The sequence below is a fragment of the Arachis hypogaea genome, chromosome 16 (assembly GCF_003086295.3).
Source record: "Arachis hypogaea cultivar Tifrunner chromosome 16, arahy.Tifrunner.gnm2.J5K5, whole genome shotgun sequence".
Taxonomy (NCBI): domain Eukaryota; kingdom Viridiplantae; phylum Streptophyta; class Magnoliopsida; order Fabales; family Fabaceae; genus Arachis; species Arachis hypogaea.
In genome coordinates, this window is record NC_092051.1 from 136,492,499 (window position 1) to 136,506,152 (window position 13,654).

Sequence of the window (13,654 nt, forward strand, 5' to 3'; positions counted from 1 at the left end):
AGTTATCCTTATCAAGTGTGATGAGAATTGGATTTTGCTCCCACTTAGTTAACCCTTACTAAATAAAGAAAAGTCAAGTGGACTAATTAATTTGACCCTCAAGTCCTAGTCAACTCCCGTGGAAAGACTAGCTTTAGAGCGATCCAAATTAATCAGCAATTCCCAAATCTCAATCAACTGCTGAGTTTGACAACTCAAGTGTTACCAATTACTTAACCAAAGCCAAAGGGAGAAAAATCTAAATTAAATTGAAAGCATCATAAATAGAATAAAACAATCATAAAGCTAAAATACCTCGAATTATATTAAATAGAATATTCAAATCTAACATGAGAAGGTTCATAAGCCAATTTGGAAAGATAAATAACAATTAAAGTAATAGAATAAATAAAAGTAGAAAATAAATTAAAGGAACATTGAACCTGTGATTGAAGAGAAGTAGCCCATAATAGAAATCCTAAATCCTAATCCTAATAGAAATCCTAAATCCTAAGAGAGAGGAGAGAGCCTCTCTCTCTAAAAGCTACATCTAAGAACCTAAAATTGTGTATTTGAAAGTTGTTTCTCTCCCTCTTTTTGATTCTCCCATTCTCTGGCTTATATTCTGTGTTTCTGGCTTGGATTTGGGCTAAAAAAGGGCCCAGAAATCACTAGGGGCGACTTTTGCAATTTTCTGCACGTGGCGTCCGTCACGCGTGCGCGTGGGTCACGTGTTCGCGTGGTTTGGATTTTTCTTTGTCACGCATACGCGTCAGTCACGCGTTCGCGTCATTTATGTTCTGTTCTAGGCACGCGTCCGCGTCGTCCACGCGTACGCGTCGCTGCTATTTCGCGCTAGGCACGCGTCCGCGTCGTCCACGCGTGCGCGTCGCTGCCCTTTTCTTCAAAACTCTATTTTTGTGCTTTTCTTCCATTTTTGTAGGTTTCCTTTCTGTCCTTTAAACCATTCTTGCCCTATGAAGCCTGAAAATACTTAACACACAAATCATGACATCGAATGGTAATAAAGAATAATTAAATTAAATATTTTTAAAGCATAGGAAACATGTTTTCACATATATCATAAAATAAGGAAGAAATTGTAAAACCATGTAATTTACATGAATAAATGGGTGAAGAATTGATAAAAATACTTAATTGAGCACAAGATGAATCATAAAATATGGATTTATCAGGGCCTTATTGCTACCATTCTAAGATAAGCCCAACATTGTTGCATTCTTCTGCTCATGGAGTTTAGCGATGGAAACAGCCTGGACATAAGATGTGGGTTGGGCTAGGAGCAATTCACATTTGAGCTGGTCTTGAAGCCTAACAACAAAGAGGGAGATGATCCACTCTTCGTTCAACCCATTGACCTTGTTGGTCAACTCTTCAAATTGGTTTTGGTACTCCTCTTCTGATCCACTCTGCTTCAATTCTTTAATGGTGGTGCAACGGTCATAGAAGATATTCTTCCCAAATCTAACTACTAGCGCTTCCAGAAATGTGTCCCAGGTGTAGATGATATTGTTGTTAATGCCCCATCGATATCATGCATATGCCGCTCCTACTAAATAAAATGATAACACCCGAATTCTCTGTTCTACGGGTATCTCGAACGTTTCCAAGTATTGACAAGCGCGGAAGACCCAATCTTCCACTCCTTCACCGTCGAATAGGAAAGATCAGCGACTTTCACCCTTAGTCGAGGCCATGGCTACTCAGTTCCCATGCTTACTAATCCCGCACTGGAACCGTGATCTGCGACATCATCACCAGTGGAGCCATAATCAGCGACCTTCATTTTTAGCTTCAAGTTTTCACGTAGCAATTTCTTGATAGATCTCAGTAAGGAGTCCATGTTTGTGAGTTGAATTTTCGTATCGGTGATCCTCTCATTTGCCTCCACCCACCCGCAGCTAAGAGTGGTTACCTCCTGTTTGTTGGATAAGGTGAGTTCCTCCGTCGGCCATGGCAACGCTTGCTCTCAATGAAAGCACTAATTAATAGGCACTACAAACATTAATGGCAATTCACATCAATCACAGTAGCAATATGGCAAAGTAATATAAATGTACTCTATTGACAAATGAAGTACTCAATTGATATATAAAGCAAGAATTAATGAAACAGTATACCAATACCACCCTAAGCTCAAGGGAGGTCCACACTATCAAATAGCAACATAATGCCTATCCCCTTTTCTTACACTATAATTCCCAAGGACACACTCCTATTTACTTCTCTTCAAGGTTACAAGAACCAAACTGGCCATTAAACCGGTTAAATGACTGATTCAATGGTTCAATAGTTCAACCGTAGTCGAACTGTGGTTTAACCGATTTAATTAAATATACAATAAAATTATTAAAAATTCAGTATACAATTTCAAATATTCAAATTCAATTATTTCTCAACTAATAAAATTCAAAATTTTGTAATTTCATATATAACTTATACATATTTTATCTTTAAATATTCACAAAATAAAAATTTTTAAATAACTTATAAGTTATAATTAAGTAATCAGCAACAATATTCATCACATTAGCAACAAAAATTTAGAATAAAAAATTTAACAATAATTTCTAATAATTAAATAATTAACAATGAAAAACACCAACTTTTACAAAAATGCAAAAAAGCAAAATCATAACAAATTTTAACAAAGACTTCTAATTAAGCATTCAACAAAATTGTAATTTTTTTGGGGTTACTAAAGTTCAGGAATCTTTTGAAAATAAAACCATGTGTATATTATTAATATATGACATATAGTTCTATGACTAAATTCACCATTTTAACACCAACAATTGTTGTAACATAGATCATGAAGATTACCATCAGACTATTACTATTTTGAATCTATCACATACCTCAAAGCATGGTTTTCAGTATCTGCAATATAAATGATATATTTTTTTGCAATATAAGCAAGGCCCTAGAAACAAGAACAGAAAAAGTAATGTATTATTATTGAGACTGAGAAAATTGTGGAGTTATCATCATTCTCAGTTTCTTATAACAATGGCACAATCAATTAAATCCAAATTCCAAATCACCATTCCGAGTTCTCAAATCACCATTCTCAGTTCCTCATCACTCGCGACGGAGAAATGGAGAGGCGAGCAGAAAGGCGATTTTGGCAGCAAGCCAATGACAGAGACAAAGTAGATGAGCCGTGCAGTAGCAAGAAGAGGGACGCGGGTGAGGGAGCAGCCGAGGAGTTCTTACCCTAGAGGTGAGCAACGACGAGGTGAGCAGAGGCCGAAGACCAAAGAGGCGAGCCGACAAGATGAGCGATGCGAGCGACGGTGAGGTGGGCGACGCGAGCAATGATGATGTGTCCGAATAGAAATTCCACAGCGAGGAGAAATGGGTTATTTGCTCTGATAGGGATTTTTCTCGCTGAAATTTGGGGGGAGACTTGTGACTTGTGAGAGAATGAAGGGGGAGGGAAATGGGTTCTGCAGCTGTTGTTTTAATTTTTCTTTTATTCCCCTTAAAACGCCATTATTTTAAGAGGAAGTAGCAAATCAGACCTTCAAGAAATCGGGCCGACTCATTCAGTTCAACGGTTAATCATCGATTGTACCAATTTTTTAACCGATTTTTTGCAAAATAATTTTGGGTATCAATCGGACCACACAGAAGATCGATTCTTACTTAACCAATCGAACCGACCAATCTGATCCGATTTTCAGAACTTTATTCTCGTAATTTTTCATTTATATGGATAGTTTCCTCACCTTTTTGTTACTTGGATTATTCTGCTATAATAACTTCATTAGGCTTATCCTCTTGTTTATTTTGGACCTCATCATTGTCATTACTATTATTATTCGCAACAGAACCCTCCACTAAAATTTTATTTTCAAAAGTCACATGCACATAAAATGTATTTGTAATTAATAGAATAAAACATGAAAAATGTAATCAATAATTATTTAAACTCATGTGACCAAAAATAAAATTAATCAAAATTGACCACAAGCATAAAACAAATAATTTGGCCAAATAAATAGATAGGAATTTATCTATTTCAAAATACATTTATTTTGCTGGCAATAGAAGATAATCTGTCTCTATTAAATTATTATTTGACACATAAATAACTAATGGATTATGCGAAATTGTTCTGTTAAAAGATAATAAAGACATAATAAATTATGGCTTTTTTATATAAATAAACATTGGAAACACTTTAATTCCTGAAATATGCATGCTTTGAAATTTTTTCTTAAATACGCATGCTCATATCAAGACCTTCGGCCACGAAATGGAGATGCCTACCATCTCACAACCGGTGCCCGCGAAATGGAGGGGACAGGTGCAGGGTCTGCGAATTCGTGGCTGCCACCAAGGAGATGAGGCACTTTTTGGACGGCGCACACGAAATGGAGCATCTCTAGCTCACCGGCCACGAAATGGGCCATTTAGTTGGCGGCGACCACGAATTGGGATCTTTGTTTCTGGTGGGCACGAGTTGGGTGGTCAAAGCGGCAGCAGCAGGAAGCTCACATGCATTGGCGTGTTGGGTGGCAGGGGGTGTATTGCAAATGGAGCCAAGAATGTTATAAAAGGGGGGTGGGGAGAGCCTTCATGCACGGTGAAATTAGAATAGGGGTAGAAAAATAAAGTTGTGAGAGTGGTAAATGAAAGCTGATAGGGGGTGAGTTTGTGGTGGTGAGTTTTAAAAAAAAATTAACTAAATATGAGTGGGGGAGGGGTGAACGTGGAGGAGAACTTGAACCGGTTGGACGAACTTCACATAGCGGCACATTTATTCCATAAGGTTAGTTTACGTCATTAATCGGATTGATGTTGTTAGGGATTGTTATAACTAATTTCTTCAATATTTAAAAATTTTATATAGTATTCGTAACTGTTGTCTTTCTTGGCTTCTTATGTTGTAGCCCACACGTGTTCTTACTCCTCATGGCACGCTGGTTGATGTTTTCATGTTAGAGGCTGAGGATCCAACCATGGAAATTAGGCGGGAGAGGCTTGAGCCTTATCTGAGACGCACCGGATTTTATCATGCCTCGCTGATCAAGCGCTTCGAGTACGACAATCCACTTATTAGTGCCTTTGTCGAACGATGGCGACCAGAGACTCATACTTTTCATCTCCCTTGGGGTGAGTGTACCATAACCCTGGAAGATGTAGCCATGCAGTTAGGTCTACCTGTTGATGGTCAGCCTGTTAGCGGTACGTTAAGGTCATGGAGTAAGTTTCACCAAAGAGATATTTGGGAATGGTGTCATGAACTTCTAGGTGAGGTTCCCGCCGGCCACGTAGGGACAACGAAGTACAACATCAAGTTGAAGTGGCTCAGAACTCGTCTTCAACAGATGCCGCTTGACTTAGATGATAATGGCCTCATGCAGTATGCACGATATTACATACTTTACCTGTTGGGAGGCGTGCTTCTTCCAGACAAGGCCAACAACATAGTCCATGTTCGATATCTGCCTTTATTGGCTGAGTATGATGCCATAGGTACCTACAGTTGGGGTAGTGCCGTCCTCTGTTGGTTATATCGTGCTATGTGCCTAGCAACAGATTACAGTGTTGAGGGTATGGCCGGGTGTCACACGTTGCTCATGTTGTGGATATACTACAGATTACCGTTCTGGGCCCCGAATGTCACCATAGATCCTTGCGATTGCCTTTTGCTTCGCGTGCCAAACCTTCTTGTATGACACCTTGTAACCGTACGCTGACTCTACCGATCCTTGCAATACCTTTACACATATTGTCGCATCAGCATGCACCATGGGGAATATGTGCTGACAGATGACATTGCTATCCAGTTGAGCGTGGTCTTGAGACATTGAACTTGCCAAGCAACTGTGAGACCCTTCGTACTTTCGGATTTCCCAAAATCTAGAGGACCTTGTCTTCGCAACCCGTACCATCCAGCGACATTGATCCCCGAACTGCTTGCATCGACATACATACCTACTTTGGTCTGACTCTACCACCTTATATTCTGCACTCCTACGGATGTTGTAGTTTTTTACTGCTAGCGTCGCTGTTTCCCGATTAGGAAATTTCAACCCAATCTCGAGCTCCATCTCTCCTGACAAAGGGTAGCTGCTCGGTCCGTCCTTTGCGTTACTGGAATGCATTGCTCCAAGATTTAGGGACAGGTAGTGTGCTGGTGTGGATGAGGATACACCACCACCTTCCGGTTCGACCCGTGTTGCCGGAACAGCATCGCCATGCAGAGGCTGCGTCTCCAGAACGGCTTCTGCCTCACCATCACTGAAATCTTCAATGTCATCCTCGTCAGACGTATCTGCAATAGCAGCATCAAGAACCATATCGACCCCAACATGTGTAGAAGGGGCGGGGCGTACTCCACGAATACCTACACTCTGTTCCCGCGGAACGAACGCGTTGAAGCTTGGACTTGGGGCCCTACTAGTATCCCGAGTCGGAACAAAATCAGCCACCCCACGATTTCTCACACCCTCCACATTATTCAAACTGGATGAGCTTCCACCAATATCTTGAAGATTCAGACAAAGCTCCAACGAATAGATGCTTCCTATGCTGCGATGATAAGAAAACATCATCGACACATGCTGATCGGATTTTATTTGCATTTTTTGATAGGAAAACGAGTTGGTCACTACAACCGGCATCCTGTAAGTCAGCTTCCTGATTTCTTTTTTTCCAACCATTCCGGTATGCATCAGAATCAGATTCTTCAACTCTTGCAACGATGTCTGTGGCGGAATCATTATCCACAGTGGATCATCGTAAACGAATGTAATACCTTCTGCTGTATGAGAGATTTCACCGTTTGGGTATATAATCACGTAAACGTTCTCCGAAGCCATAGAAATAGCAAACAAATCTTAACACCAGAAATTCTTTAAGAAAGAAAGAGGGTGAAGAGATTGAGAGCAACTTTCGAGAGTGAGAGGAGAGTGAAGATAATGGCTTCTTTCGGGTCATCTACGAGCCTTTATATAGCCAAATTCTGGTCTCAATTCGTGGGCGGTACACGTGATTTTCATCCAATTCGTGACCGCCGCCCCAGGTTTCCCCATTTCGTGGATGGCAGCCACTAAATGGCTATCCCTCCATTTCGTGTGCGCCAGAGTTGAATTGGACCCTGCACCTGTCCCCTCCATTTCGCGGGCGCCAGTTGTGAGATGGTAGGCATCTCCATTTCGTGGCCGACAGTCTTGATATGAGCATGCGTATTTAAGAAAAAATTTCAAAACATGCGTATTCCAGGAATGAAAGTGTTTCCAATGTTTATTTACATTATTAGAAGGCAAGTTATCATTTTAACAAATTAATAGGAATTGGGATGGGATTTTATTCTTTAATTAAAATTAGATTTTTTGAAAATTGGATGTTAAGTCTCTACTCAACCAAATATCAAATGACTTAAAGAACTAAACTCCTAATGTATATGTCTATTTAGCTGATTTGATAGTCATATAAGCTTTTTAGCGAGGTTAGGTTAATTTAAAAACTTTTTAAAACGTTTTCCTAACGAGTGCGTAATCTTGAAAAGCAAAACAAAGAATAAAAGGAACAAGGCGACATTACATCAAGTATATAATCATTTACGCAAGTTATACATTCACGTTTGCAACACAACGTATGCAATATATACTAGTAGTAAAATGCCATTCTAGTAAATCTGTAGGTAAAAATAATAGCTAAGCTCATCTGCATTCTTGCATAGTTGCATCCATAAGTAATAGATATAAGTATCAAGTAGCATAAATGGGTCACACTACGGTAAAGATGTAAGGTACAGAGATTCTCTCTGAAATGTTTATCGATAGACACGTGTTTTTATTTTCTCTCTTGTAGCAATCAGCTTGTGACCATGGCTGTAGAAAGGCGGGCTCGGCTAAAAGTACATTTGAGTTGAGTGATCATATATAAAAATTTAATAATCTTATTTATTTTTTATTCGAGAGTTTTAAGAGTTTTGTTTAAGATTTTTTTTTTTGCCTAATAACAATTTTATAGTAATATAAATTTCTAATGGAGGTTTATCAAAAAAAAATATTTTTAACAAAGATTACGTTTTTTTAAATACACTAGTGTATATTCCCGTACATTGTACGAGATAATTAATAAAAATATATAATTTTTTTATTAAAAGAGATTAAATAAAAAATATATATAATAAGTATTATTATAAATATTTTACAAAATTATAATTAAAATCAAAGTTTAATTATTTTTAATATTAAAAATAATTAGTATTTGTTTTAACTGATTTGGATTGATTGAGTGATCATCTCACTCATCTACCTAATTAAGTATTAGAGTTTCGAATCCCGCCTTGTGTATGTAACAACTCATTGGCTAGCGGTAGGGGTGGAAAAATGCCAGGCGGCCTGCCAGGGGCCTGTAAGCCTGGCCTGTGTTTGGCCTGGCCTGTCCTGGCCTGTTATAAAATAGGCACAGGCTCAGGCTGTTATAAAAGCCTTATTATGTTAATAGGCCAGGCCCAGGCTCACTAATTAGTCTGGCATGGCCTGTCAAGCCTGTTTGGGCCTTTTAATATATAATTATATATATAAATAATTTTTTTATTATTAATAAAATAATGAGATATTTTAAATTTACTATATTTAATTATAAATAATTTTATATATTTTAAATACTTTAAAATTTAAAAATTCTTATAAATATTAAATATGACATTTTATATATAAATATATTTATTAAAAAATATTTTTTTTAAATAATATTTTTATTTTTGTAAAAAAAAAAATTAGCAGGCCTTTTAACAGGCTTCAGGCCAGGCCAGACTTAGTACTTTGAAAAAAGCCTATAGCAGGCTGCAGACCAGGCTCAGGCCAATCAACTACATGACAGGCCTGGCCTGTTTCCGCTCCTAGCTAGCGGCAGACCCTTAATAAATGGAGTTTCAATCCGTGGATGATTAGTTCTTGACCTGCTGAGTTGGAAAATATAGTGAAAGAAAATAGTATTTGTCTTGAAAGTAGAACAATTCTAATTGATGATAGCAATACTTATGAAGATTTGCCTTTGTTAAAATTTAACTGTGACAGTTTTATTTATTGGTATCATATTTATTCAGGAAGTCAAACAATATAATCAACGTTATTATCGGTTAAAATTTTATCTTTTATTACATGATTTTCAAGCTTCTAAACTTATAAACTTATGTCATTACAAAAGCTATTAGATTGATTAATATTTTTTGGCAATATTACCAAAACACCGTAGTTGAGTATATTAATTTGTGTAAAAAGAAACTATAATAACTTTTGTTATTCAATATATAATTTATTCTATTGAAAAATAAATTATTATTCTTAGATTGGAATATATTTTTTCTCTATTTTTATATCATTTTATTTGATAATAATTGCCATTAAAAAAATGAATAACTACACTATTTAATAACATAATGTACAAAATAATTTTTTATTTTAAAATTAATTCTAGTTAGTGAAAAAAATTCAAAATATTTTCTTACACGAATATTAAAATGTATGAACTGTCGTGATGTCACTAACATAAATACAAATCATACAATATAAACAAATGTATAAAAGTAGAAATAAAATCTTCAAACTCAATCAATATAACAATAAATAAAAATTTTATTATTTATCTACTAAATGCGGTAGTAAATACTGGACAAAATAAAATTATATTTTTATAAATATATTTACAGATAACTAAAAAATTAAAAACAAACACACTAAACAATATAGAGCATAAATGGTAAAATTTAACCTAAAAAAGTCACTTAAATTCAAAAAGAACATGCATGTGATGAATTATAATTAATTTATATATGAGGAGTAAAAATAAAATAAAAAAATTAAAAATAAAATAAAGAGAACAATTAAAAGAAGTAAAAATTAAATAAATTCAAAACCCTTAAACATAAGAGAGAGAAAGAACGAGAGAAAAGAAAAAGAATGAGTAAAAAACACATTATGATTTCGTATAAATAGATGACATTGAAAAAAATAAACTAATTAAATTAATTTATGTATTTCGTTATCATATTTATTATTTACTAAAATAATTTGATATTTATTCTAATCAAATCAAATCAAATAATTAATATAATTAACTAAATTAATTAATTAATATAATTAATTGTAAGATTTGAATGTCTAATCAAATTAATTAATTGATATTATTAATTAGTTATAATTGATTTGCTTTACAGAATTAAAAGAAATAAATCAAAAAATATTCTCAGAAGCATGCCATGACAACTCCATCATTAAGTGTAGAAATTCAATTTTTATATAATAAAATAGATTTTCATAAATAAATATCTACATAATTAGTTAATAGTACCATAAATTCCTAAAAATAACTAGCAATAATTACAATTCTAAATTAAACCTTAAATAATGACTTTTCGATTAGCAATGTATTGGATAATAATAGAGTAGAATTTAGATTCTATCCTAATTCTATCCACGTGTTTAAATTATTTTTAAAATTCAATTCTATTAGATTTGCGAGTTAAGAATCTTTGAATTCTAATCGTACTTATATCTTAAAGTTCTCTATCTAACTCTATCCGCAATAAATTATTTTTTTTAATCAAACATAATATTTAATTATTTCTTAATTCATAAACACACTAATTTAGTATCTTATTTTTTGTGTATATTATTATATCCAATATAAATAAAATAAATTTAGAGTCAATGCATCAAATATTAGTATATCAGTACAGACAAATGTTAATACACTTTAAAAAAAATAGTGTAGTGCTATGTAAATTTAACTTGTTGTTAAAAGTAAACACAAAAAAAAAAAAAACAAATAAATAAATAAATAATAAAACATCATAAACTCTAAATCTAACACTTTAAAACGTAAACTTTATAAAATTATAATTGATATGATCGTTATAAATCGTTATAATTCGGCCAAAAATGTTATAAATTGGTTATCAATAATGATCATTAAAGCAGATATCACAATGCTCAAATGCGTTATTACTTTCTATTAATGGTAAAATTACTCGAAAATTCAACGGGATGAACGCAGATTGGATAAGATCGGATATAGCCAAAATTTCGATCCGATCTACACTAAAATCATCGGATCCAATATCCGCATTTTTTAAGTTTGGATTCGATCTGATCCGTACATTTGCGGATTGGGTCAGATCGGATATATTCGCAAAATACAAAAATATTTTTAAAAATTTATTTTTATTGGAAAGCCTATTATTCACTTATTGACTTGAACATCGGAGTGCTTTTTACAGATATCCACTCCCTTATTCTTTTATTACCGACGTATAATTCATCTCGATGAAAAGCTTGCAGAAACTTATCGACAAACGAGCTATATAACTACCAACCTCCACAAAAATAATAATAATTATAACCCTAAACTTAAACCCAAATCTTATACTCTTAAATCTTAAACAATATAAGTTAAAGCTTACCCCTTAATGTGCAATAATTTTTTTCTGTTTATCAAAAAGCAAAAAAAAATTACATTTTCAAAAAACCAAGATTGACCCTCATTTTTTTGTTTAATGAAATTAAGTTCTTAGGTAAAAAAAAATTAGTAAAAGTTATTTTTAGCATAATTATTAGATCCAGTTTGATTTTGTTAGTTAAATTGGTAAATTCAGTTTGACTTAGTTGATTGAATTAAAAATTTGGTCATCAATCCGTATTGGGTCGTTAAAAATAATAACAACATCTTCTATTGTAACTTAATCTTTTAACAACAACAATAACAATAACAACAACAACATTAATATTTGAATAAAAAAAAATCTTTCAAATTTGGGATCATTTTTATGTTATCTATAGGTTAATTTGATTAGTATTTAACTATCATTAAGACTCTAATACTTTTGCACATTCAATTAGCATTAAATAAGTGTTTTAACTTAAAGAACTCTAATTTTATGTCAACTTGACAATAAACATATAGTGTTTTTGTCAAATTAAATACATGAAGTGTTGCTTATAAAATCATTGAAAATTAAATTTCTATAGAAAAAATAATAAACGAAATAGAGAATATAATTAGCATAAGAAAAATAAAAAAGGAAGATATCTTGAAACATGCATTTAATTATAATAATAATGCCTAACATTTATTCATAAAACTCAAAATTTAAGAGATAAATTTCACTTTATTCTATCTCTATTTTTAGATAAATTAAAAAAAAAATTGTAGACACTAAAAAATCCACCTAATAACAATGAGTTTATGTGCCGAAGAAAGAAAGAAAAAAAAAAACAACAAATGAAAGCTAAAAAAAGATAAAGCACTATAGTTTTTATAATTATAAACAAGCATATTAAATGTATATTAAAATCATCCTTTAAAATTAGTTATTAATATAATATATATTAAAAATAAATTAAATAATATATATAAATATATAATAACTAATTTTAGTTTATAAATAATATTTGTTGTTTATTAATCTAGATTCCACGCTCTAATTGGATTAGAATTTAGATTTGTTTTGGTAATCAAATACTAAAATATATTATCATATAATATAACCCATAATAATAATAATAATAATAATAATAATAATAATAATAATAATAATAATAATAATAATAATAATAATAATAATAATATAATTTTGCAAACAATATAAGATTTGAGAAGCTTATAAGTTATAATTGAGACAATTGAACCATATAACACAATCAATAAGAATCATCATAAGGAATTCTATTGATTTTTACATATTTAAAAAATTATTCTGTACAAATTCGAGAGATAAATAATATTAGTTCATAGATTTTTAATTGTAATCAAGTACTCTTTTTAAAGAGCATTGGTTTTTTTTTTTTTTAATATATCACAAATGTAAATAAACAATTGTATAGCTCTTTCTTGATTCTAAAAGTGTAATAACTTCAAAGTGTTATTTAGAGTCATGTTTCTTAAAATTCGTAAATTTTTATTACTTAATTTATTTTTTTAAATATTTTTATTGTCAAATATTTTATATATATATATATATATATATATATATATATATATATATATATATTATTGTCAATGGAGTAATTATTCAGGAAAAAAAACACACACACCCCCCCCCCCCCAATAAAAGGGTAAATTACTGATTTTTTATTCTTTAGAATATTAGATAAATTAATTTCTAACTTTAAAACCTTAGACAATTTAATCTCACCAATCATATTAAGTTTTATGAAAATTAGGGATTAATTTGTCTATTTTTTAAAAAATCTAAAGACTAATTGATTATTTTATTTTATCAAAAATTAATTGATATAATATTCTAAAAATCAAGGAATAATTTGTTGAGAGATTTTATTAGAGGGCTTTTGCTAGTGTGTAGATTGACAGAATATTTTACATGTATAGAAGTCCACTTGTCAAATAGAAGATTGTGCACGTAAGACTAGGGACAGAAGATGTCGAGCAAAAGGAACCCACACTTGCATTGGGGTTTGTGCTTACAAGAGACAAAGTTTGTGTTTTTGCAATCAGTTTGGCTAGATTAAAGTTGGTGTTTATCTGATAATTAAAAAGTAATCATATTAATTATTACCTAGATTCATGATTGGGCTTTTTGGGTTTATGATTGTGGACGTGGGGCTATTTAATAATACAATTTTTGGATGAGGTATTTTCGTTTTATATAGCCCAAATACAAAGAGGGCTT

The 13,654-nt window shown here is 32.5% G+C and overlaps 1 protein-coding gene across 1 annotated transcript; it reads left to right on the top strand.

The window, feature by feature from the left end:
* Positions 1-4,696: 4,696 nt before the first annotated feature.
* On the top strand, positions 4,697-5,541 carry LOC140180268 (protein MAIN-LIKE 1-like). The gene is made up of 3 exons (XM_072220724.1): positions 4,697-4,777; positions 4,899-5,438; positions 5,485-5,541. The coding sequence occupies exons 1-3, from the start codon at positions 4,697-4,699 to the stop codon at positions 5,539-5,541; spliced, it is 678 nt and encodes a 225-aa protein (XP_072076825.1).
* Positions 5,542-13,654: the final 8,113 nt, after the last annotated feature.

Coding starts and splice junctions, on each gene's coding strand:
- LOC140180268 (XM_072220724.1), top strand. CDS start 4,697: ATGAGTGGGGGAGGGGTGAACGTGGAGGAGAACTTGAACCGGTTGGAC. Junction 4,778..4,898: donor CGGCACATTTATTCCATAAG/GTTAGTTTACGT, acceptor CTTATGTTGTAG/CCCACACGTGTTCTTACTCC. Junction 5,439..5,484: donor CAGACAAGGCCAACAACATA/GTCCATGTTCGA, acceptor ATGATGCCATAG/GTACCTACAGTTGGGGTAGT.